Below are 27,912 nucleotides of genomic sequence, written 5' to 3' on the forward strand. Positions count from 1 at the left end.
TGTCGGAACAATTCGGGAAAAAGGCAGTTATGCATCTCGGTCTCATATTTCTAAGGATTTAACTGACATCAGAGCAAATGTGTTGAATATTCTGAAACCAACAGACCAATGCACAATTAAGAGGACAATGTTGAAGAAAATGATGCAGCTTCGAATACATCCGATACAACAACGGTACACGATTGTGTACGGGTAGAGGCGCACCATTACCTTCCTGGAAGCAGGATTCAAACTGACGAAATGTGTGTGGGCCATATCCAAGACACAATGCCCGGAAGTAAGCATAATGAAACTAATATTGAAATGAATAAGCTTTGAAAATATTTTATAATACTGTATCACATCCATTCTGATTTACCAAGAAATCAAACATAACGTAATCTTGTTCAAGAGTAGTCAACTTGTGGAAGGAGATAAAATCCCGATTGGCTCCAAAACAGGAAGTGAAAGCCTTCAGAACCGTCTCTGTGATTTTCCTCGTGTTTCTGATAACCATGACTCCGCAGTGCGTTTCTGGACTTGTACATGTGATGATATTTCCCTGATACAGATTTCAGATAAATATAACATGAATCATTCCATTTTTTTTTTTTTTTTTTTTTTTTTTTTTTTTTTTTGTTTATACTCTTTTTAAACAAAACCAAACGAAAATTATTGACAGAAGAATCATTTTATTGACATTTCCAACCCCTCAGGTTATATATATATACATATATATTTATACGATGCGAGAATAAAATAGTAAGTGAGTTAATATATAAGACCTGAGTCCTTCATGGCAAGACCTTGTTTTGGATTAAAATCCAAAATGGCCGCCATTATTGCTTATTAATTTTCTGGTCTAGTCTTAGTTCTGAATTTAAGTGACATAGAAACAAGTTTAATGTGTCCATTTTAACTAATTTGAGGATGAAAAAATCGATTGATGTTAAGTTTTAAATCGTTGGATGTCGAAGTAAGCTTTATTTTATTAAGGATGGAAGCTGATAGTCAGGTCCTATGAAAAAAAATACTTTGCATTTTGTTGAATGTAAATTGGTTACAGTAATTAATAATATTAGCGATACAAACAAATCGAATATCGAATGTGCATTTATCAAGTATTGTTTTGTTCAGTCATTTATTCTAGAAGAAAAATGTTTCGACTAACAGAAATCTTATCAGTTAACTAAGCAAGCTGAAAAAGAAACTTGTCGTGTCATGGTATTCACTATTCGAGATACTGCGAAAAAGAATTACTAAATGTGCAATACTGTATATGAGTGGACATAAAGGTTGCACAAGACAGATTTCTCATGTTTCAATACTTTTGACAAATATGACATCTTAAAACTATATTATAAGCAGATAAGGCTGAGAATATGTTAGGAGATCAGTGGATAAAGAAAATAATCCCAAAATTTTATATTTGTAAAATTATTAACATTTTTGGGATTTGAACCGAAAGCAGGTTTTGTCATAGGGGGATTCGGGTGTTGTTTTCAATGGGGTTTGCTGTACCTTTACTGAACCCAAAATAGTTGAGAAACCTTTGTTGGCATTTTTGGCAAACCTAAGTTGCTCATTGCCTGCCTAATTTGTTGATCATAAGAAACATTACCTTTCAGAAAAATTTTGAAGCTTGCACCTATCCACAAATTGCCTCCAGTTTATGGAATTGCCGGCGGTATTACGACCTCTCCAGAAAGTTGGTATGACGTCTGTTCTGGACTAGGTGGTTTGGCAGAATCATTGTAAGTAAATACCAAACAAAACCTTGGTGATTCACATTGTATATACATTATAGACCACACCTGCCAACAGTCATTAAATTTGAAGCAATGCTAAAAGAATGATAAAGAATGATTTATAAAACGATAATGCAGTTATGATTTATGATTTATAAGCTTTGATTTTTAAGTCATATGTGCATCTGTAAAGAAAATTCAGTTTGATGTCGACTGTACAATCATTCCAATTTGACTGCCAGTGTTTTCAGTGTTATGCATTATTTATGTAAGGTTTTGCTTTATGCATTCCCGGAACGTGATAAACGCGCTTGATCAAGTGTAAAGGACCAACTACATGTGTATGACCGATGTGTTAAATATGTGCAAATGTGATTCAAAGCATAAATTGGTCAGATCTAGAGGTTTAACAATCTAAAATCACGAACAAAAACAAATATTTCCCTTGTGAATGTATTTATATAAATAAGATAATGTTCAACCTACATGAAATACAATTCTACCACCACTTAACATACGCCCTCAACAAAGTAACCTATACTGCATTCTGGTTGTTAAAAATCGACCGACTACTTCTCCTAAACTACTAGAGATTGCAAACTAGTGTGGTGACATATATACATGTATCCTTTCACGGTGTAGATACATGTACGTAATTTATATGGAAACAAAATACCTCCGTCTTTTTCAGAGTTAACCCCCTTTATTACAAAAAGATTAAGATGTTACTCTTAAGCTTCTGAAGGGATTTCAATGAAACTTTAAGACGATATAATTCTTATACGGTTAACAGGAACAAACACTTAAATTTCAAATTGGCATAACCGATCGATCCATGTATGGATCAATTACCTCGCCCTCCACTTTCTCTGATCATATAGTTAATCTGTGGCCAAAATTGATAACACAGATTTGCACTTTTCGTAAATTTCTAACTTGAATACTGCCAATGTCATGAGACTTCAAACGTATTAGATCTTCATATGCATATTTTTGTGAAAGCAGTAACATGTTTAACCTGTCATAGCGATCAGTATAACTCATTTCATCTTTCTGTGACCTTTAACCCGTAGTGCTACAGAGAAAGTCTGTCGTTATATCTGTGGCCTTGATCTTGGTACCTCGATCTTCGTCCCAACTTACGATAGGCTAAATGTCAGGCTTCTAGAACTATAACCTAACATGAGAAATACTCTATCTCGAATACCTTACCTGAAGGCCAATGTCATTCATTAAAGTAATCAATTTCAATAAAATAAAGACCAATATAAACACGAAACCAGCGTATTATATCAAACATATTTATAAGCAATACATGGAGACAACACCATGGATTTTGACATTTTGCACTGTGACACGGTGTTCGATTCTAATATGTGAATTAAAAGCGACTTATCTCGATAAACTAATGACACTATAACAAGTAATATCCATCATCGAAAACGGCATCGGTGGTGAGTGGTTTAACAACGTTAAATAAATATCGATTATCCACGCGGAACTCACTTTATTCCATTTTCCCTGTCAAGTATCCCTCTCGGAACCTCTCGGGTGTTTTTATAACAATTATTATCAGACAAAAATAAATGTGATGTTATAATTAAGGGGCTGTTGAAAACATTTTATCACATTTGAAATTGTTAAAAATAAATTGTTGAAGAATAAAAAAAAATAAAAAAAATATTAGAGAGAAAAATATACATTGTCAAATCTTTACATTTCTCTTACTTTGACAGCATGCATAGCGAAAAAAACGTGAAAGTCAGAGTATACTTCGTCATCAGTTTTCAATACATCAAATTGCTTTATGTCAAACCCACAGCTAACAAAGGTTGACTCTATGTCTTCCCTTGAGAGCCAAACGGACCCGAACTTGTACTCTCCAACTTGGTACCAAGTCTGTTCCAGAACACCGTTCAGGATGAAATGACCCCCAACTTTCAATAATGATGCTACGTTTGCTGCATTCGTGCGGTACTGGTCAATGGTTAGAGCTGCTGCTTCCAAACAGAGGCTTGAAGTGATTATATCAAATTGTGTAATGTCACTTCCGCTTCCGAGTGGGTTCGACAAGGTCACATCGATAGGTAAAACAGCACGAACTTTACCTTTCATTGCTGTTTGTCTCTCCACGACAGTTTCACTAAAACAAAAAAAAAGTTTTATGTTTCAAATAAGAATAAACGAATTAGGTATCACAATTAAATAATTAATGCATTTATAATTTAAATGTTTTTGATCGGTTGTGAAACTGGTGAGAGACAATTAGATTCTCCATCGTAAATATCATTTTGAAGATCTGTGCGATTCAATTTAGGCAGTCGAATTATACATTTTATTAAATAGTGAGAAAACTTTATACTGAAAATACTTCCTGAAATTATTTAACATTCATTCTGGTGTGTGTTTTAATAAAACTGGTTTCTTCTACTAAGTAGAAATTATGAAAATATTTAAAAGAAGACGAAAATAGTCCTTAAATCTCAAGAGAAAATTGGAGCTAAGTGAATAAACTTAACTCCCAAGATACAAGAGAATTTGGGTACCCACCTTGATTTTTCTTGTTTTAACACATATGCAGTAACATTTTCTATCAATGTTTTGTCACTTTTCCACCAATCATTGAGTAGTTTTCTATTTTGTGCGGCGAAATCTGATAGGTATACGTCATCAACATGGCGGCTGGCACTGATAATGGAATGAACAGAAGGGCCTGTGCCTATGTCGAGTAGTTGTCTGCCCTTTACTTCACCTTCAAAATAACATAATGTAATGAATTTCGGCAGTATTTAGTTCTCATAATTATTTGTCTGTGTGTAATGAAAAGCTATGTAAGTAATGTAATTCTCAAAATATTGGTAACATTTGGTGGTAAATAACATACATTTTTGTATGAAAACTTTTTTCTTGATTTGTAAGTATGACAATTACGGTACATATAACTTGAACTGTAGAGATTCAATACAAAAACTGAAATGATGAACAGTCCCCAAGGTAAAACCGTAAAATCAAATGTAAATTAAATATTTCGTTTCACGACACACTCCAAACCAGTTATATGTGGTACCGTACATGGGTGAAAATGTTACATGCTACTTTTTCTCCAGAAATCTATTGAACATCATAAGTTTTGGAAAATTAAGCTGTGGAAATTGGTTAGAGACACAAACAAACATGCATGATGCATTACATGTATAAGCATTTGCAACAACATATAGAAGATAAACATTTTAAAGATGCTCCACCGCCGACAGAGCATAAATGATATTCATCATTTGAACAATAATTGGTGTTTAATCGTGTATATATATGTATAATTAACACAAAAAATAATATAAAATAATTTCCTTCACCTTTGGTGCATGCGCAATCAGTACTTCATTCTATATAGGATATAGTGGCACGGATTTTTTTCGGGATGCAATTAATTATTTTTGTTATTTTTAACTTAAAATTAGAAGCTCAAACTTTTCAATGGTGGTAATGGTGTAAAGTAAGTAACTTTTGTAACTGAAGAAAAATACTAAATTGTCTGCTCTTGTATTTGATAGTGAAAAAATACCATTTGTCAGAGGTGGAGCATCTTTAAGTAATAGTTCTCGTTTTTATGCTTTATGTATGTTTAGATGAAAGCATATTTGATGAGATCACCAACAATTTCTAATATCGCTGTCAAATGTTCATATGCAATGAAAATGAAAACCACAGGTAGGTTTTTGGCTGGACTGTGCGTACATGTACTCATTCCACTGTAATCTAGACGTAAACACCATGATTTATGAAAGTACTGCTAACAATCATCTTGAGCTCCTATTTAAGTTTGTAAAATTAAAACTTTGCATTTAAGTATTGTGTTTTTAGAATATTGGTAACTTTGGGTGGTGAATAACATATCCAAAGCTCTTCTTGATTAGTGAACTATGGAAGTTATGGCATATAACTTTAATATAAACTAGATTTGATCGCGATCAAAACACGGGATTTCCACCTATGTAATGATATAAGTAATGTTAGCGAACGGACGATTGCTTGAACGAACGGACGATCTCACTCAATATTAATCAGAAAGCGTTTCTTACGAAAGTAGTCTGGTCCAACAGAAAAAACAGATTTAGGGGAATCCCCCTTTGGGCAGAAGATTTCATAGAGAGGTGAATATATCGGAGCCTGCTGATTGGATATATTCAGGGTACACCAGTTAATGGTTTATGTGTGGGTCGGACAATACATGTAGATGTAAAATTTGTAAAGAATTTTGATAACTTCATTTAACCTGAATAGTAGCAAACGTTAACACGGTCCTCTATGGGAATTTATTTGGTTCTGTGATCTCAAAACGGCCGGATAGTTTCTCAAAATAGCACCGGTTGTGTTTGAACATCCGGTGTCACAGGTGACGGCTCTGCCACACACTTAAAAGGTTTTTTAAACCTGTCAGTTATTGTGTTTGTGCATTACTTTTATTGTTTGTATGTTCAACAATGTACGTCCCATTAACAGCTAGGGTCACGTAAGGACGGCCTCCCATGTATGCGGTGTAGCTACACATGTACGTGTATTTACGCAAACATGTGTACATTGTTCATATATACGTGTACATGTAGAACTTAAAACATCTCGAAAAGTATTCAAAACTAAATGAAGAAAGACCTTCGAAACGGCCCGTGTGTATATATAAGATTGAGCCCAGGACAGAATTTTAACCCGGCCGCTGATTGGATTGTTTGATTCTGAATTTCAAAATCAAAAATGTTTTCTGACAGGTAATTATTCCTTGATAACCGTGATATGAATTTGGAAATTCCGATTGAGATTTAGGTTCAAAATATCAATTTTGATAATGAATAGGTAAACACATTAGAATTTCAGGTTTTTTTAAAGTGCAAAAATTCTCCATTTCTTATAAAGATCTTGAACCAATGCGGAATAACACGTACGATTAGAGTTTTAGTATTAGATACCGATTATCTCCCTTTGGCCACATGCCACATCATGTAATCACAACTCAAAATCGCTGAAAGTTCTATACCCTCCGCCACTTTGAATCATATGACATTGAAATTGGTCATTTTATGTATCTGAAAGCATGAATTTTCACATCCAATTCAAAACATTTCACCTTTGAATTTTCATGAATTACGCTAAAATTTACGTTAAAAAATGAACGAAACGCCATATTCGGAGGTCTATATTTCCGCCATTTTCAAATTCATGTCTTTGAAATTAAAAACGTATAAAGACAATAGGCTAAAGCTAACATTTGCAAAAATTCAAGATTCTACATGAGATGATAAAGGCCCTACGAGCTCACAAATAACGGAAAAAAATAAGAAAATGAAACAAATTGCCATATTTGGAGAGCTATATTTCCGCCATTTTTCTATATAACCCCTTAAAAATAAATAACTTTTGAAGACAAAAGTTCATACAACACAGGTATGAAAAATCAACACTGTACATACAGGTTTAAAGGCGCTGAAACGTCTCGTGCAAGGACAAATAAAAACTAAAATTTCGATTTTCGATGTCCTATATCTCCGCCATTTTGAATCTTATGACCTTGAACTTGGTCATTTTATGTGTCTGAAAGCATGATCTTTCACATCCAATTCAAAACATTTCACCTTTGAATTTTCATGAATTACGCTAAAATTTACGTTAAAAAATGAACGAAACGCCATATTCGGAGGTCTATATTTCCGCCATTTTCAAATTCATGTCTTTGAAATTAAAAACCTGTACAGACAATAGGCTAAAGCTTACATTTACAAAAATTCAACACTCAACATGAGATGATAAAGGCCCTACGAGCTAACAAATAACGGAAAAAAATAAGAAAACGAAACAAATTGCCATATTTGGAGAGGTATATTTCCGCCATTTTTCTATATAACCCCTTAAAAATAATTAACTTTTGAAGACAAAAGTTCATACAACATAGGTATGAGAAATCAACACTGTACATACAGGTTTAAAGGCGCTGAAACGTCTCGGGCAAGGACAAATATAAACTAAAAATTCGATTTTCGATGTCCTATATCTCCGCCATTTTGAATCTTATGACCTTGAACTTGGTCATTTTATGTGTCTGAAAGCATGATCTTTCACATCCAATTCAAAACATTTCACCTTTGAATTTTCATGAATTACGCTAAAATTTACGTTAAAAAATGAACGAAACGCCATATTCGGAGGTCTATATTTCCGCCATTTTCAAATTCATGTGTTTGAAATTAAAAACCTGTACAGACAATAGGCTAAAGCTAACATTTACAAAAAAATCAACACCCTACATGAGACGATAAAGGCCCTACGAGCTCACAAATAACGGACAAAAATAAGAAAATGAAACAAATTGCCATATTTGGAGAGCTATATTTTCGCCATTTTTCTATATTTAACCCCTTAAAAATAAATAACTTTTGAAGACAAAAGTTCATACAACATAGGTATGAGAAATCAACACTGTACATACAGGTTTAAAGGCGCTGAAACGTCTCGGGCAAGGACAAATATAAACTAAAAATTCGATTTTCGATGTCCTATATCTCCGCCATTTTGAATCTTATGACCTTGAACTTGGTCATTTTATGTGTCTGAAAGCATGATCTTTCACATCCAATTCAAAACATTTCACCTTTGAATTTTCATGAATTACGCTAAAATTTACGTTAAAAAATGAACGAAACGCCATATTCGGAGGTCTATATTTCCGCCATTTTCAAATTCATGTGTTTGAAATTAAAAACCTGTACAGACAATAGGCTAAAGCTAACATTTACAAAAAATCAACACCCTACATGAGACGATAAAGGCCCTACGAGCTCACAAATAACGGACAAAAATAAGAAAATGAAACAAATTGCCATATTTGGAGAGCTATATTTTCGCCATTTTTTCTATTTAACCCCTTAAAAATAAATAACTTTTGAAGACAAAAGTTCATACAACATAGGTATGAGAAATCAACACTGTACATACAGGTTTAAAGGCGCTGAAACGTCTCGGGCAAGGACAAATATAAACTAAAAATTCGATTTTCGATGTCCTATATCTCCGCCATTTTGAATCTTATGACCTTGAACTTGGTCATTTTATGTGTCTGAAAGCATGATCTTTCACATCCAATTCAAAACATTTCACCTTTGAATTTTCATGAATTACGCTAAAATTTACGTTAAAAAATGAACGAAACGCCATATTCGGAGGTCTATATTTCCGCCATTTTCAAATTCATGTGTTTGAAATTAAAAACCTGTACAGACAATAGGCTAAAGCTAACATTTACAAAAAATCAACACCCTACATGAGACGATAAAGGCCCTACGAGCTCACAAATAACGGACAAAAATAAGAAAATGAAACAAATTGCCATATTTGGAGAGCTATATTTTCGCCATTTTTCTATTTAACCCCTTAAAAATAAATAACTTTTGAAGACAAAAGTTCATACAACATAGGTATGAGAAATCAACACTGTACATACAGGTTTAAAGGTGCTGAAACGTCTCGTGCAAGGACAAATATAAACTAAAATTTCGATTTCCGATGTCCTATATCTCCGCCATTTTGAATCTTATGACTTGAACTTGGTCATTTTATGTGTCTGAAAGCATGATCTTTCACATCCAATTCAAAACATTTCACCTTTGAATTTTCATGAATTACGCTAAAATTTACGTTAAAAAATGAACGAAACGCCATATTCGGAGGTCTATATTTCCGCCATTTTCAAATTCATGTGTTTGAAATTAAAAACCTGTACAGACAATAGGCTAAAGCTAACATTTACAAAAAAATCAACACCCTACATGAGACGATAAAGGCCCTACGAGCTCACAAATAACGGACAAAAATAAGAAAATGAAACAAATTGCCATATTTGGAGAGCTATATTTTCGCCATTTTTCTATATAACCCTTAAAAATAAATAACTTTTGAAGACAAAAGTTCATACAACATAGGTATGAAAAATAAACACTGTACATACAGGTTTAAAGGCGCTGAAACGTCTCGTGCAAGGACAAATATAAACTAAAATTTCGATTTTCGATGTCCTGTATCTCCGCCATTTTGAATCTTATGACCTTGAACTTGGTCATTTTATGTGTCTGAAAGCATGATCTTTCACATCCAATTCAAAACATTTCACCTTTGAATTTTCATGAATTACGCTAAAATTTACGTTAAAAAATGAACGAAACGCCATATTCGGAGGTCTATATTTCCGCCATTTTCCAATTCATGTCTTTGAAATTAAAAACCTGTACAGACAATAGGCTAAAGCTAACATTTACAAAAAAATCAACACCCTACATGAGATGATAAAGGCCCTACGAGCTCACAAAGAACGGACAAAAATAAGAAAATGAAACAAATTGCCATATTTGGAGAGCTATATTTTCGCCATTTTTCTATATAACCCCTTAAAAATAAATAACTTTTGAAGACAAAAGTTCATACAACATAGGTATGAGAAATCAACACTGTACATACAGGTTTAAAGGCGCTGAAACGTCTCGGGCAAGGACAAATATAAACTAAAAATTCGATTTTCGATGTCCTATATCTCCGCCATTTTGAATCTTATGACCTTGAACTTGGTCATTTTATGTGTCTGAAAGCATGATCTTTCACATCCAATTCAAAACATTTCACCTTTGAATTTTCATGAATTACGCTAAAATTTACGTTAAAAAATGAACGAAACGCCATATTCGGAGGTCTATATTTCCGCCATTTTCCAATTCATGTCTTTGAAATTAAAAACCTGTACAGACATTAGGATAAAGCTTACATTTACAAAAATTCAACACTCTACATGAGATGATAAAGGCCCTACGAGCTCACAATTAACGGACAAAAATAAGAAAAAGAAACAAATTGCAATATTTGGAGAGCTATATTTCCGCCATTTTTCTATATAACCCCTTAAAAATAAATAACTTGTGAAGACAAAAGTTCATACAACATAGGTATGAAAAATCAACACTGTACATACAGGTTTAAAGGCGCTGAAACGTCTCGTGCAAGGACAAATATAAACTAAAATTTCGATTTTTGATGTCCTATATCTCCGCCATTTTTGATCATATGACCTTGAAATAGGTCATTTTATGTTCCTGAGAACATGGTCTTTCATTTGCGCCCTTCAGAACATTTCTACGGTAAAGTTCATATTTGACCTTTGTTTGACCTCATTTGACCCTCTAGCGAACTCATGACCTAGACATAATCTCTGATAACATGTAATGAGAAAAAAACTTTCAATATCGCGATCTACCTGAATAACTAAACATGGACGATGTACAGCGTATAGTTATGAAGTTATGAGCATTTAAACTTCGTTCGAAAAAAGTAGTTTTTTATGTCTGTGACCTTGACCTTGACCTTTATCGTACAAAATCGAACGTACGTTTCAAGCACTCATGTACCTACATAACATGTCCAAATTTGAACGTCGTACCTTGTTCCGTTCTTGAGAAAAAGTGTTAAGAAGGTTTCGTGGAAATAATAAGAATAATAAGAAAAAACAGAACAATAACAATAGGGATTTCCATCCTGAATGGAAATCCCTAATGATACGTGTATATTCATGTCAAATATGAATCCTTGGTTCATTGTAAGTAAATGTACATGTACATATAAAACATGTTATTTTATTCAGATAGATCAATAAAGATACATTCTACTAATAACTTATTAACATTCGATAATCGTACCTCAAGTAAAACACTGTTCTTTAAAATTTTCCAAAACTGCTTGTGTAATTACACATGTTTAACCTTCACTATCTTAACAGTATAACATGTACAATGTATGTATGTATTACACACTTCCTCCGCTCACTATCTTAACAGTATAACATGCACAATGTATGTATTTATTACACACTTCCTCCGCTCACTATCTTAACAGTATAACATGTACAATGTATGTATTTATTACACACTTCCTCCGCTCACTATCTTAACAGTATAACATGTACAATGTATGTATTTATTACACACTTCCTCCGCTCACTATCTTAGTATCTTTACAGTATAACATGTACAATGTATGTATTAATTACACACTTCCTCCGCTCACTATCTTAACAGTATAACATGTACAATGTATGTATTTATTACACACTTCCTCCGCTCACTATCTTAACAGTATAACATGTACAATGTATGTATGTATTACACACTTCCTCCGCTCACTATCTTAACAGTATAACATGTACAATGTATGTATTTATTACACACTTCCTCCGCTCACTATCTTAGTATCTTTACAGTATAACATGTACAATGTATGTATTAATTACACACTTCCTCCGCTCACTATCTTAACAGTATAACATGTACAATGTATGTATGTATTACACACTTCCTCCGCTCACTATCTTAACAGTATAACATGTACAATGTATGTATGTATTACACACTTCCTCCGCTCACTATCTTAGTATCTTTACAGTATAACATGTACAATGTATGTATGTATGTATTACACACTTCCTCTGCTCACTATCTTAACAGTATAACATGTACAGTGTATGTATTAATTACACACTTCCTCCGCTCACTATCTTAACAGTATAACATGTACAATGTATGTATGTATTACACACTTCCTCCGCTCACTATCTTAACAGTATAACATGTACAATGTATGTATTTATTACACACTTCCTCCGCTCACTATCTTAACAGTATAACATGTACAATGTATGTATGTATTACACACTTCCTCCGCTCACTATCTTAACAGTATAACATGTACAATGTATGTATGTATTACACACTTCCTCCGCTCACTATCTTAACAGTATAACATGTACAATGTACGTATATGTATTACACACTTCCTCCGCTCACTATCTTAACAGTATAACATGTACAATGTAAGTATGTATTACACACTTCCTCCGCTCACTATCTTAACAGTATAATATGTACAATGTAAGTATGTATTACACACTTCCTACGCTCACTATCTTAGTATCTTTACAGTATAACATGTACAATGTATGTATGTATTACACACTTCCTCCGCTCACTATCTTAGTATCTTTACAGTATAACATGTACAATGTATGTATGTATTACACACTTCCTCCGCTCACTATCTTAGTATCTTTACAGTATAACATGTACAATGTATGTATGTATTACACACTTCCTCCGCTCACTATCTTAGTATCTTTACAGTATAACATGTACAATGTATGTATGTATTACACACTTCCTCCGCTCACTATATTAGTATCTTTACAGTATAACATGTACAATGTATGTATGTATTACACAGCGGGGCCCTTCACACTTCCTCCGCTCACTATCTTAACAGTATAACATGTACAACGTATGTATTAATTACACACTTCCTCATATGTATCAAATTCAATCAGAGTTGTATCCCTTTAACAACAATTATTTCGCTAACAATAGCCTATTCATATACCTGGTTGGAATATTTTGCAGTATTTATCCATGTAAAACTGCATTAGATCGCCCTCGATGTGCTGGTCGGGAATTGAGCTGAGGAACGTCTTAAGGTACCATTCTGGGTCAAACAGGCCAGCGTAATCCATGGTTGTACCGCTAGCCGCCATATTTGTGAGTAGAACTAAATACATGTACCATAGGGCAAGGAAGTCCACGCACTAGAGCACTATAGTGAATATGCATGGAGTCAAATTCGAATGACAGTCATTAAATTATAATACATCAAGACAGTTAATTTACTAGTTTAGCGATGAAACAGAACGTTTACATGTAGAAGTAGAAGTCTTAACGCATATTACAAACATGATAAAGGGTATACCCGTGTGTTTGTATAAAACGTTCAGTGGTATATTATTGTTTTCAAATCCCACGCACTAGAGTACAGTACACCTCAGGCGTGGGGTAACCCTAAACGACGTCACAAATACCAATGATGGGCCACCACAGGCACCACATCTCGCGTTGTTATTGTCTGTGATATCCGGCAGAGTAAATCAGTCTTCAATTTAAAGATGCTCCACCGCCGACAGAGCATAAATGATATTCATTATTTGAACAATAATTGGTGTTTAATCGTGTATATATATGCCTAATTAACACAAAAAATAACATAAAATAATTTATTTCGCCTTTGGTGCATGCGCAATCATTACTTCATTCCATATAAGATATAGTGCCACGGAATTTTTTCGGGATGCAATTAATTATTTTTCGTATATTTAACTTTAAGTAAAATTAGAAACTCAAACTTTTTAATGGTGGTAATAGTGTAAAGTAAGTAACTTTTGTAACTGAAGAAAAATACTAAATCGTCTGCTCCTGTTTTTGATAGTGGAAAAATACCATTTGTCGGCGGTGGAGCATAAGGAAAAGCCGGAATTTTACAAGAAAAACGGGTGGTTTTCAAATCCCACGCACTGAGGCAATGTACACCTCAGGCGGGGGTACCCTTAATGACGTCACATATACCAATGATGGGGCACCACAGGCACCACATCTCACGTTGTTATTGTCAGAGATATCCGACAGAGTAATTCAATCTTCAATTTAACCAGGAAAAGTCAGAATTTTACAAGAAAAACGGGTGGTTTTCAAATCCCACGCACTGGGGCAATGTACACCTAAGGCGGTGGGTACCCTTAACGACGTCACATATACCCAATGATGTCAGAGATATCCGACAGAGTAAATCTATCTGCAATTTAACCAGGAAAAGTCTGAATTTTACAAGACAAACGGCTGGTTTTCAAATCCCACGCACTGAGGCAATGTACACCTCAGGCGGGAGTACCCTTAATGACGTCACATATACCAATGATGGGGCACCACAGGCACCACATCTCACGTTGTTATTGTCAGAGATATCCGGCAGAGTAATTAAATCTTCAATTTAACCAGGAAAAGAAAAACGGGTGGTTTTCAAATCCCACGCAATGGGGCAATGTACACCTAAGGCGGTGGGTACCCTTAACGACGTCACATATACATGTACCCAATGATGTCAGAGATATCCGACAGAGTAAATCAATCTGTAATTTAACCAGGAAAAGTCTGAATTTTACAAGACAAACGGCTGGTTTTCAAATCCCACGCACTGAGGCAATGTACACCTCAGGCGGGGGTACCCTTAATGACGTCACATATACCAATGATGGGGCAATGCTAAAAGAATGATATATAAAACGAAAATGCAGATTTTGTTCATAATGTAGCTTTGATATTTAAGTCATATGTGCATCTGTAAAGAAAATTCAGTTTGATGTCGACTGTACAATCATTCCAATTTGACTGCCAGTGTTTTTCTGTGTTATGCATTATTTATGTAAGGTTTTGCTTTATGCTTTCCCGGAACGTGATGAACGCGCTTGATTTTTTCGAGAAGATGTTGTAATAAAGCAAGAACAAAGGACCTACTACATAGGGATTGGATTTCGTTTTTATGTTAACCATGTTTGTGTGGAGCAATTCTTATTGCGTAATGTTGCGTCAAAATGTAAACAAAAAATGGTTGGGATTAAAAATTATACAAATCGTGGGGTCACGTTTGCTATTTGTTTTTTTTGTTTTTGTTTTTGTTTTTTTGTAAGAGTCTTTGTGATTTTTGAGTCACGTACAACATGTATTACTAAATTACAGAATTACTAAAAAAAAAAAAAAAAAAAAAACAGGTGAGCGATAAAGGCCCACTTGGCCTCTTGTTTCACTTGCACAATATAGGGTTAGGCTACAGCAGGAAATATGCGTGTTTTGAGTTATCAGCTAAAAGCGATTAGTGGGGTTTCGTTTAGGGATGGAATAAATAGGCATGCTGGGTGCGAGAAAAAATATTTTAACATCAACATCTTGACATAATTTGTTATTTGTGTTGTTTGTATATTTTGGTAAACAATTATTCCGTCTTTGCATATTACAGAGTTAGCTCCCTTGCGGGTAGGTATCAATTCTTACGTCATTATTTTGTGAGCGCAATTTACGTTGTTTCGTCCGAAAAGTATGACGTTACGCTCGCAAACTCATGACGTCACAATCAATACCTGCCCGCAAGGGCAGATAACTCTGTAGTATGCAAATACGGAATAATCATCACAAACACTCATATTTTGAGGAACACTGAACATGACTTAAACTAAAAACTTCTTTTTCTTAAAAACGGTATTCTCACTATGTTCAGATGACATTATAACATTAACTATGTACATTGACTTATGCAATTGCTTGATATACATGTAATCTACAATGGCGATTTGCATAAAGTGTCAAAAAAGACTTGATGTGCTTTTTGTAAAGTCAAACAAGCGCTCATTGTTTTATGACCTTTTTACTTTTTATTTTATTTTTTCGTATTTATTTATTTTCAATATATATGTAAGTATACGCCAAGAAAAAGTACGTGTTTATGTAGAGTTGAATATACATATGTACATGTATATACATGTCAGTATAGTAATTAATACTGGTTAAAAAATTCCGTGCCAGGTCCCTGTGGTAATACATAAGGTGTACACATGTATATACTTTTATCAACTTTTTATGTTCAAATACACCTGCAAAATGTACAGGTAAAAAGTAATACAAACATAATTATTTTGGTCACGGCTATTACATGTATATAACAGGTTATATGTTTATATATATACCTTAAACAGATTCTTCACGAAAATGGACCTCCATGCCAGCCAGTACATGTAACACTTATTGTAGGCCTAAATCATTCAATCCTTGTTTTATTCAACTATTTATGGTCTCATCTACGCCCTTTTTTATTAGAGGGCTGGCACAAAGATTAAGATTGTTGCTAAGATAACATCAGAACCCGCGCATTTCCGGATTGATTTCCCCATATAATGACTCTAATTTTAGTTACATGTGCTCCGTCGGGATCATCAGAATGTTTGAGAATTTTTATTTACATTTGCATGAGCAGTGAACAGATTTGTGACTGTACGGTGTACATGTGTGTACTGCACTCTAGATATAGACTTATATCAGGTCAGTATATATGTGAACAAGTTGTGGCTACGTATCAAGATATACATGCTGTACAGTGACTGATATAAATCAGGTGCTAGTAACCACAGGCGTCTTGTAAGCTTACTTCCTATTTTGGAAAGCCATATGCACATGCATATGGCCATGTAAGTTTAACGTACACCACAGCGCTAGCCGTCATCGTTGGTTCATATGCGTTTGCTTCTGGTTTTCGGAAGCCTTTGTATATATAAAGGTATGAACAACTTGTACGGAATATTTATATAAAAAGCACACGTGAATTTTCCACTGGTTTTGTAACAAACGTCAATACAAAAACATACTTTCCAACCCGATGGAAATGATGTACATTGTACATAATAAGATCTTGAGTTTACATGTATATTATACATATATTTCCGGTTCAGGACATATGGAAGCCTATATATACTTTTGTATGTCGGGACATCTTAACCACTCGGCCACCGCGGCCCCAATACATCCTCTACCGGACTCAGTAGTATGTGATATATGGACTACAGTACATTTAGTACAACATGACTTATGGGGAAGTACAATTCACTCTACATACTGTATAAAATATTGATAAATTATTCAATAGATTTATCCACATGTGCATATGTAGATGTCTTAAGTTTCACAACATATCAGATTTAATATGACTGAAGGCAAGGCCTTAAAGGTGCATCCAGATGTTTCAGTAACCATTATGCGTAATTATGCACTATTAAAGGCCCACTACCTTTCCGGAGGAAAACGTAAAGGTTTCGTTAAAACATTGATAACATCAGAAAATATATACCAATGGCCTATTATGATGTTACAACACCAAACATATGCAAGATTTCCTGCATAATATATGATAACAGCGGAGAGTTATTTCGCTGTTTTGTCGTCTGGTGCAGTGATAGTCAACTACCGCGCGGTATTAAGGACGACAGTGGGAAACATAAGACAACTGCGTTATGAAAATTAACATTTTATTTATTTTAATCAAATTTTTCAGAATGTGATGACACGTGTAGTATTAAAGGTAAGTTAAGAACTTTAGCGACTATACAAAAATATCGATCTCGTTTTACTTTCCCATTTTAAAAATTAAAAGCCGTTTCGAAAGGTAGTGGGACTTTAAAAATTTCAATTTATGGAAATAAAGGAGTGAAATTTTCTGTTTATTTTTTATTCTTATATTCACAATCTATCCTTGTCCCAAAACCTACATTTGAGAAGGAAATCCACAAAAGAAAAGGAAGAAATTTTTATTTCCGTAACAGATATTCCGTTTTTGATCAGCTGATTATATTGGAAGGTGGTCTATCACTTGAACGCTTGCAAATAAAGAGCAATAGCACTGAGCTTCTGCCGGATGAAGATTACATTCGTCGGAATATAAAAGCGTTTGAACCGCTTGAATACATTATGAGCTGACTTCAAAGCATCACATTCACGCTGATGGGATTTTTTACAGTGGGTAAAAAAATGGCGACCGCAAACTGAAGCTGTCAGTGTGTAGGATTGAATTTTGAAGATTGAGTTTTTTCTTATATTTTCATGTACATCCGTATATGTATGAGTTTTTTCTTATATTTTCATGTATGTGTTACCTTAGAAGTGCTTTGCACTTCAGGAGATGCGTCCTTATGATAAGGGTGGCTAAGGTATACATAAAAATATAAGTAAAAAAACAACAATCTCCAGCTTCAGTTTGCAGGCGCCACTTTTTTTGACATATGGGGAGGGGAGTCATGGGTAATCAGCATGGATATGATGCTTTGAAGAAATTTCATTATATGACGCTTAAAAAAAAAAAAAAATCTACCTCTAGTCATGATCACAGGTCTTCAAAATTAATAATCCCTTGTGATCTAAATATCTGGGGAGAGGGGTATATTATAAAAGAGAACAAACATGGAATTAACTTAAGTGGTAGTATCTTTTAGAAGTGGGGTACTCCCCCAGTTCACTTTATTATTTTACCATGGGGAGGGTTTCATTTCTCCATAATGGTATATTTCCTGTCATTTTACCACAGGGGGTCATAATACCATACTACACCGGTGATCCATGCTTAAACAAACAATTAAAAAAATATTTTACTTGTAAAGTAGATTTATAAAAGAACATTTTATTTTCGTTTGGAAATTTTTAATGTAATGCATGTACAAATTTGTATTACAATGCAAGCATGCAGAGTAAGCTCATATTTCAGAGTGTTATTTTGTATTTCAGATGGTGATGAGCATAAGTCATGCTTCAATAATAGAAGATTCGTAGAGGATGCATACATCAATGTATAGACAGCCAGGTTAGGACATTATCATCCTTGATATTCCAGGGGTTATGGTCACTTACGATATAATTGGATATTACATATAGAATTAATAAACATTATATTTATATGTTATTTATGGTAAAAAGTATATTACAGAAATAGTACATATTTACATGCTTATTTTGATACTGTCCATAAATTGCAAATAGCATTACAATCTATTTCTGTTTCATTATACACGTATGTCTATTCTGTGTTTATATATACTTTTATTTATTTGGGAATTTTGAAATTTTTGGCACACAACACACAATTGAAGATGCTCAACCACTTACAAATGACTTTTTTTCCTCCCCATAAAAACAGGAGCAGAAGATTTAGTAATTTTCTTCTGTTGCAAAAGTTTCTTACTTTACACTATACCACCATTGGAAATTTTAAGCTTCTAATTTTACTTCAAGATATATATTAAAAATAATTCATTGCATCCCGAAAAAAATCTGTGGCACTATATCTTATATGGAATGAGGTACCTATTGCCCATGTATACACCAACAGCAAAATAAATTACCTTATATTACTTTGTGTGTTTATTAGACATATATACACACAATTAAACACCAATTATTGTTAAATTAATAAGTATCGTTTATGTTCTGTCGGCAATGGAGCATCTTTAAATCATGACTATTACTATTTTATACCTTCATGAGTATAGATAATCTTTTTATTTGAAAACAAATGTATCTATCTTACTATTCACAAGACATCAATATCACAATCTATAGAATTGCTATTAATTTTTACTTTGTAAACACTGCCATTATACATATGTAAAGCAAGCAAAATCTAACTGTTAATACTTATATCTTTTATTCCTTGCCTAGTAGTACATCCTCAATACTCCAGGGGTTACATTCACTTACGATCTCTATGCCCCTGGACTGTGTCATAGTAAAATTGGAGGCAGCTCAGCGGAAAACATATGAAACTATCACAGACATGCAAAGATTTCCTTTGAAGACTACAGAGAAAGCGACGCCCAACATAGAAGCCACACAGCCAATTATACGACTCTTTTGATGTAAATCAAACTACTAAATTACCTGCATGTACTGTTTCCTCCAATATAAGATATGAGATGTTATGAGATAGTCCAGGGGTGTAGAGATGGTAAGTGAATGTAACCTCTGGAGTATCGAGGATGAGTAGGTAAGACTCAATTACATGCATACGGAGTTGTATACAAAGTAAATAGCCTTTTTCAAAATTCTTGCTTTGCTCCACAAGTGATAATAATGGGCACCAAATGTAGCTCTTAAGATGGTGCCATTATCTGTCTAGAAATCTTTTGAGCTTCAATATTGAAGCTGAGTTATTGCATGCAAATGTATTCACAAGAATTTTGATAATGACCAGATAATGTATGATCTTTTGATATCTTTTCTAGATTCCTAAATATGGGTCAGATAAACTTGAAGCTGAGGAGAGGGATTCTACCCATAATATTTATCTGTATCCTGGCACTCTACATATACTTCAAGAAATGGTCAGTCAAGTTAGCTACACACGAAAGTATATCTGCCAGGATGTTAATGCCGGACAAAATCTCTCGGAAAAGTGCATATGAAGTTTATTACAAGAATTTAGAAGAACAGGAATTTTCTCAAAACATTATAAGGTTTGGACTTGAAATTATGAAGAAGTCTGATGTTGTGCTATTTGGAATGCTGAATGAAGCCTATCTTCCATTTACATATAGCTGGTTATGTAATACAAAGCCGATGGGTATCCACGCCAACGTCCTCTTACTGACAATGGACAAAAACTCCACTGATCTTCTCAAGCGTGACTGGCCAGAAGTTCATACAGTTCAGCTCAACATTGGTGATTTCAGGGGTGATCAAGAATACAGTAAAGCAGGGTATGTTAAAATGATGAATCTGAGAACACAGGCCATTAACATACTACTCAGAAACAAAATATCACTGCTTCTTTTTGAAACAGACTGTTTATGGATAAGAAATCCTGTTCCAGAGGTTGTCCGAGCGGTCAAAGGCTATGATATCTTGTTGGTCAAGCCAACACATAAACATGGCTATCTCGGTGGTTTCATGTATCTTATGCCTGGAGAAGCAACTCTAAGAGTTTGGGGCAAGTTGTCAGAAAAAATGTTTAACCTTCATAATACTCTGACCAATCTTAAGGACAAAGACACTGTTGCTGATGAAACAAATGATCAGGTGTTTTTCTCTACTATCATGGAACAGGAAAAAAATAAGATTAAGTTACGTGAGTTTTCAAATAAGAAAATCGTAGATGGAAAATGGTACAGTGACTTTACTGAAAAAGATAGAAAAGAAATGAAGCCTTTAGTTATCAATAATAATTGGGTGAGGGGAAACCAAAAGAAAATTTCCAGAGCAAAGAAATGGGGTCACTGGTTTGTATCAGACAGTCTGAAATGTAATATGACCCAGGTCAACAAAGTAATTATAATTTAAGCTTTTGAAAGGTGTTCATAAGAAATTGCTAAAATGTTGTAATGCCACAATATGGCAACAAGATAACAAGCATTGCCAAAGTTTAAAAGAAAAAGTCAAATATAGTGCCATATCTTGTCAATGACTTATTACCAAACTTATAAACGATATTAATAAATTAATACTATGGTATGTCCATAAGTTATTGAAAAAGTTTTAAATACCAGATATTTATAAATTTATAAATCAATAACATATCACTTCAATGATATACATGTATTGATAAAATTAAGAAGTAATTATTAATTCCATATTGTGCCAATGTGATATTGATAAAGTTAAAAATGAATCAATAATTCTATTGATAAAGTTAAAAATGAATCAATAATTCTATATTATGTCAATGAGATATTGACAAAGTTGAAAAAATATTGCCATATCATGTCAGTAACTTAAGGATGTATTCTTCTGAGGTTTCAGTCCCGTTGAAGTCTCGTTTTGACAAAGATCAAAAAGTTATGAGATTTTCAAATACATACATTCTATCAATATCTGTTGCATGTTGCTAGTTGCAAATTTTGTCAAAAAATCACATATCTATTTTTAGTAGATTTTTTTATACAGCGGTTTCAAGAAATGGCCCGTTTGGCGGCCATTTGGAAATTGTGTCTTTTTTGGCTTTGAGTCGAGCCATAGTTTTACCATTTTTTACTTAAATTGATTTTACTTAAATCATCACTATGCCAGCATTTTTAGCTGTATCGAGCTAATTTTGCTGTAAATTTTTACATGATAATTCAAATATTGAGCATTAATGTAGGAAATGATACACTTTTGTCACTTTATTTTTATATTTAATAGTAATTTGAGCACTTTTCTCTTTTATTCAAAAATATATAAAAATAACAAATATTGTGGTTATGTAAAATGGTGCAAAAAAGTAGGCACACGGACCCACCATTTTTCTGCCTGATTTAGATAGAGCAACCATTTTCCCATTGATATTGACAAAAGGTTAATGCTGAAACTTTTTCTATGAAGGGTTAAATTTGACAAAAATGGCTGAAAATGGTGCTTTTTAGAGCTCAAATTAAGAGGTAAGGGTAGCAGATGTTATTCTGAGAAAGAATATGAGTCTTATAAATCATAACTGGTATATTTTTAAAGAAGATGACTTGAAAATCAATTCTACAAACATCCATACATATCAAACACCTCATTAGGAAATTATGGCTTTAATTTCTCATATATGTTGTCAAAAAGTCAAAATTCCCATGAAATCCAATATTTTGTCAACTAGGTATCTTTGAGTGACAATAGTTCAAACAAGAGCACACAGACATATGTTTTTTCTTCCATTTTCTGTAATGGTATGAACTCCTATAAATTTCCAAAAATCTATATGAGAAAAAAGTTTAATGCAAGAAAATTTTGACTTCACAGTGCAGTACATCCTTAATGACAAAATTTAAACGTTATTCATTAATTCTAAATTCCATATTGTGCCAATGAGATATTGACAAGGTTAAATATGATTTATAAGTGACAAAGTATGTCGCTATCATTTCAATTGCTGATACAAAAACTGGTGTGGTTATAAGCGACTAGTATAAAACGGTTTATCTGATATTTGACTTTTAACATGAGCTTAAAGATGAGCCAACACTGACAAATGATTTTTTTTCTCTATCAAAAACAGGAGCAAAAAAAACAGCATTTTTCTTCAATTACATATGTTACTTAAGCTTGCTTTAGAGCATTGACACCATTAAAAAGTTTAAGCTTCTAATTTTACTTCAACATAAAAATATTTATAATAATTAATTGCTTCCCAAAAAAATTCTGTGGCACAATGTCCTATATGGAATTAAGTACTGAGTAAGCATGCACCAAAAAGCAAAATGAATTATTTTACATTATTTTTTTTGTGTTAACAAGACACATAAATGCTCAATTTGCCACCAATTATTGCTTGAATGATTAGTATAGTTTATGCTCTGTCGGTGATGAGCACATAATTTACCTCGATGTTCATTAGAAAGCATAGGGATCAAAGTATAACTTCATTAATGCATGTTTTAGTAAAGATGATGCAGTTAAAGACCTGATACATGTACAGGCAAAATGAACACAAAGATGTTTTGATGATAAATAATGTTATATACGCAAAAAACTGTAGTTTGTTTTTGTTGTTAGTTATGTGCCTGCAATATTGGTATGATTATACAGCTGTAATAATTTGAGAGAGAAAAGCAGCGATTCATATCATGCTTTTTTATATGAATTTTGTTGATATTTAAAGACGACAGACACTCAATCATTCCATTGTCATTTGTATATTGTCTTGTATACATGGTTTTGTTCATCATGGAGACTAAAATTATAAGGAAATATTAAATATAGATATATGCATGAAAGCCTAAATTTTGGAAAAGCAAAAGGAAGCACGTATTCACTGCCTACAGATGAAGTATATAAGCAAATCTGTTTCTGACATCGATCTCATTCATTAATGGGAGGAACTCCTCATGATATATATGCTTTGTAAACACTTCTGTAATTCTAGGAAAACATTTTTCGATATTTTGTAGTTTATGTATGTGTATTTAAAGACTGCTTGTATTATATTTGAAGACGTATTATCATTAATTTTGCTATCTCCTGCCTTTTAGATATGTATTTTAGAATATTGGTGAATATGATATATCTATCAGCTCCATTATGTTATATTGAATTTGATGTTAACAAAATTGAACTACATGCACTTTGAAGATATTTGTAAAAATTGTTCAACTTTAAGTGATTATATTTTTCTTTTATTTTTAACAATAAGTAATTTAACTTTTCGTGTTATTTTAATGATTATTTAGCAGTACAAATATTTGAACTTTTCATTACATGAAAGCATTTCTTTTTTCCACAGAAAGTGTTTAATATTATGTAATGTTTCAATTTAAGTAGAGTCACGGCCATACATTTTGGTTGTTGTTTTTGCATTTTTCTTGCCGAATTCTATTCCTTTTAAAAAAACAATATTTACACTGTTGATCATACTTTTAAAATATCTTCATTTACCTTCGTAATTGTACATTTTTTAATGAAAAATCTCGACTCTTGCATTGTATAATTATAGAGGAACTGCTTCTATATGATATACATTGTATATTATATGAAATGTATGTATTGTTTTACATTCCATTTGTTTCTTCAACCTATTGCTTTATCTTTTAGTTTAATCAACAACATTTAGTTTCTTTTTCTCTTTGATGTTTTCAATATCGCTTATTGTTTTATTAGCAATTCTTAATATCATATGTACTATTTTAAATATGATTTTAATCGGATCTTAAATGTCTCTGGTCGAATGAAAATGTTACTGTCTCACATATGAAAGCCTCTATCTAATGGAGTCCACCATAAGAATAGGAGCATATTGACAAATTGAATGATATCATGTAAGATACTTTATTTTTTACGAGATATGAATTTTCGCAAATAACTGATAAAACGTAAAAGGAATGCACGGTTGTCAATATGAGTTCTTGATAGCAAATTTATGTATTCAAGAATAATTTAGTAATAATTTCAATATATTTGACTTGTATAGCGACAAATGCAACTGGAAATCAGAAAAAAGAGAAAGCGAAATCTTCTCTCTGAAAATTAAACTATTATACACTATTCTTGAAGTTTTACATTATTAAAAGAAAAAGAATCAAAATCTATTGTAAAATTCTTTTTCATCTGCTGATAACAACGAAATTGATGACGTCACTTATTTTGAAGCAATCACACTTATCGGCTCTCGTCTTGTCAAAGGGAAAACGCAATTGTGTAAATTCGTGACGCATAATATTTGTCTTCCTATTGTTTGTAAAAAGGTAATAAGTCTAGTAAGTGTTTTTATGGTTATTCATAATATTTAGACGAGCGAAGTGATGAATTTGCGTATATTTAAAATGTGGGCTGATAACGACATACCAGTACTGAAACCCCGTAAGCTTAATCATCTTTAAAGTAACTCCATACGTAACTAGCAGCAACAATTCAAGTTAGATTCGACCCCGATATCGTCAGAATTTGTAGATGTAGTTAAAACTAAACTAACTCAAAGAATTTTGATAATGATTTCTTAATAACTTTGGAAAGCAGTTGTCAAAAGTCGATTCTTGCTAACATGCCTTCGTTCTACACTGGTCTTCATAAAAGTTACGATTGTTGTCGAACGGAAGTCGGAAAGTTTATGATGACCCGATCTCGGAAGAGTTCGGAATGACGTTACATAGTTAAGGTATTCACATGGTGTTCTCAACGACGTTTTTTAGTTATCAGCTAACTTCGGCCTATTTGAATGCGTTCAATATTTATTTGATTTTTTTTATTAAAAGTGTCCGAATCATTATCATTCACTTTGACTTCGATTTAGTCATATCTCTGCATAATTTACAACATGATTTTTAGGTCATCTGACCCGAAGGGTCAGGATGACCTATTGTCATCATGCACCGTCCGTCGTCGTGCGCCGTGCGCCGTGCGCCGTCCGCCGTCCGCCGTGCGCCGTCCGCCGTGCGCCGTGCGCCGTGCGTAAACTTTTCATTCAAACAACTTCTTCTCAATAACCGGAAGGCCCAGGGTACTCATATTTGGCCTGTAGGTTGCTGGGATGGAGGGCTACCAAGTTTGTTCAAATGAATGACCTTGACCTTCATTCAAGGTCACAGGGGTCAAAAAGGCCAAAATCTTTAAACGACTTCTTCTCAAGAACCAGAATGCCCAGGGTACTGATATTTGGTCTGTAGGTTGCTGGGATGAAGGGCTACCAAGTTTGTTCAAATAAATGACCTTGACCTTCATTCAAGGTCACAGGGGTCAAATAGGCTAACATTCTTTAAACAACTTCTTGTGAATAACTAAGAGGCCTAGAGACCTGATATTAGGCCTGTAGCATGCTGGGATGAAGGGCTACAAAGTTTGTTTGGATAAATGACCTTGACCTTCATTCAAGGTCACAGGGGTCAAATAGGCTAAAATTCTTTAAACAACTTCTTATGAATAACTAAGATGCCTAGAGACCTGATATTAGGCCTGTGGCATGCTGGGATGAAGGGCTACCAAGTTTGTTCGGATAAATGACCTTGACCTTCATTCAAGGTCACAGGGGTCAAATAGGCTAAAATTCTTTAAACAACTTCTTGTGAATAACTAAGATGCCTAGAGACCTGATATTAGGCCTGTAGCATGCTGGTATGAAGGGCTACCATGTTTGTTCAAATTAATGACCTTGACCTTCATTCAAGGTCACAGGGGTCAAATAGGCTAAAATTCTTTAAACAACTTCTTGTGAATAACTAAGAGGCCTAGAGACCTGATATTAGGCCTGTGGCATGCTGGGATGAAGGGCTACCAAGTTTGTTAAAAAAATGACCTTGACCTACATTCAAGGTCACGGGGGTCAAATAGGCTAAAATCTTTAAAGGACTTCTTCTCAAGAACCAGAAGGCTCAGGGTACTGATATTAGACCTGTGACATGCTTGGATGAAGGGCTACCAAGTTTGTTCAAATGAATGACCTTAACCTTCATTCAAGGTCAAAGGGATCAAAAAGGCTAAAATCTTTAAACGACTTCTTCTCAAGAACCAGAAGGCTCAGGGTACTGATATTGGACCTGTGACATGCTGGGATGAAGGGCCACCAAGTTTGTTCAAATGAATGACCTTGACCTTCATTCAAGGTCACAGGGGTCAAAAAGGCCAAAATCTTTAAACGACTTCTTCTCAAGAACCAGAAGGCCCAGGGTAGTGGTATTTGGCCTGTAGGATGCTGGGATGAAGGGTTACCAAGTTTGTTCAAATGAATGACCTTGACCTTCATTCAAGGTCACAGGGGTCAAAAAGGCTAAAATCTTTAAACGACTTCTTCTCAAGAACCAGAAGGCTCAGGGTACTGATATTGGACCTGGTACATGCTGGGATGAAGGGCTATCAAGTTTGTTCAAATGAATGACCTTGACCTTCATTCAAGGTCACAGGGGTCAAAAAGGCCAAAATCTTTAAACGACTTCTTCTCAAGAACCAGAAGGCCCAGGGTAGTGGTATTTGGCCTGTAGGATGCTGGGATGAAGGGTTACAGGCGGCAAATAGGCTAAAATCTTTAAACAACTATGTTGTACTAATAGTCAGATGACCGTTAAGGCCCATGGGCCTCTTGTTTTTCAAGTTTCGTCTAAATCATGAAAACAAATCAGACATATGGATATTGGGACTTTAAGCGAAAAGCGCTAAAATATGCATGTTACAGTAATTGGTGCAATTTTGTTTATAAATTCGGGGAATTATTTTATTGATAGACAGCATTAAGACATATGGAAGATATGTCAGCATTTAGTCATATTAGATTTTACATTCATTGGTATTTTTTATTAAATATATTTTGTTGTACACGAGTG

At 33.8% G+C, this 27,912-nt stretch overlaps 2 protein-coding genes across 6 annotated transcripts; one reads left to right on the forward strand and one right to left on the reverse strand.

Annotated features, from left to right (window-relative positions):
- Positions 1-140: 140 nt before the first annotated feature.
- Positions 141-13,363, reverse strand: LOC138331812 (nicotinamide N-methyltransferase-like). Its single transcript, XM_069279604.1, has 3 exons — positions 13,179-13,363; positions 4,278-4,479; positions 141-3,870 (listed from the first exon to the last, which is right to left on the reverse strand). Exons 1-3 carry the CDS (start codon positions 13,351-13,353, stop codon positions 3,441-3,443), a joined length of 807 nt encoding a protein of 268 aa, XP_069135705.1. The 5' UTR covers positions 13,354-13,363; the 3' UTR covers positions 141-3,440.
- On the forward strand, positions 13,197-27,904 carry LOC138331811 (uncharacterized). Of its 5 annotated transcripts, XM_069279600.1 has the most exons (4): positions 16,630-16,711; positions 17,718-17,744; positions 18,941-19,016; positions 20,434-27,904. In XM_069279600.1, exon 4 carries the CDS (start codon positions 20,444-20,446, stop codon positions 21,485-21,487), a length of 1,044 nt encoding a protein of 347 aa, XP_069135701.1. In that variant the 5' UTR covers positions 16,630-16,711; positions 17,718-17,744; positions 18,941-19,016; positions 20,434-20,443; the 3' UTR covers positions 21,488-27,904. The 5 variants fall into 5 exon arrangements, with proteins under 5 accessions (XP_069135704.1, XP_069135700.1, XP_069135701.1 ...); XM_069279603.1 differs by lacking the exons at positions 16,630-16,711; positions 17,718-17,744 and adding an exon at positions 13,197-13,333; XM_069279599.1 differs by lacking the exon at positions 17,718-17,744 and having other exon boundaries at positions 16,596-16,711.
- Positions 27,905-27,912: the final 8 nt, after the last annotated feature.

The sequence above is a fragment of the Argopecten irradians genome, chromosome 9 (genome assembly GCF_041381155.1).
Source record: "Argopecten irradians isolate NY chromosome 9, Ai_NY, whole genome shotgun sequence".
Taxonomy (NCBI): Eukaryota; Metazoa; Mollusca; class Bivalvia; order Pectinida; family Pectinidae; genus Argopecten; species Argopecten irradians.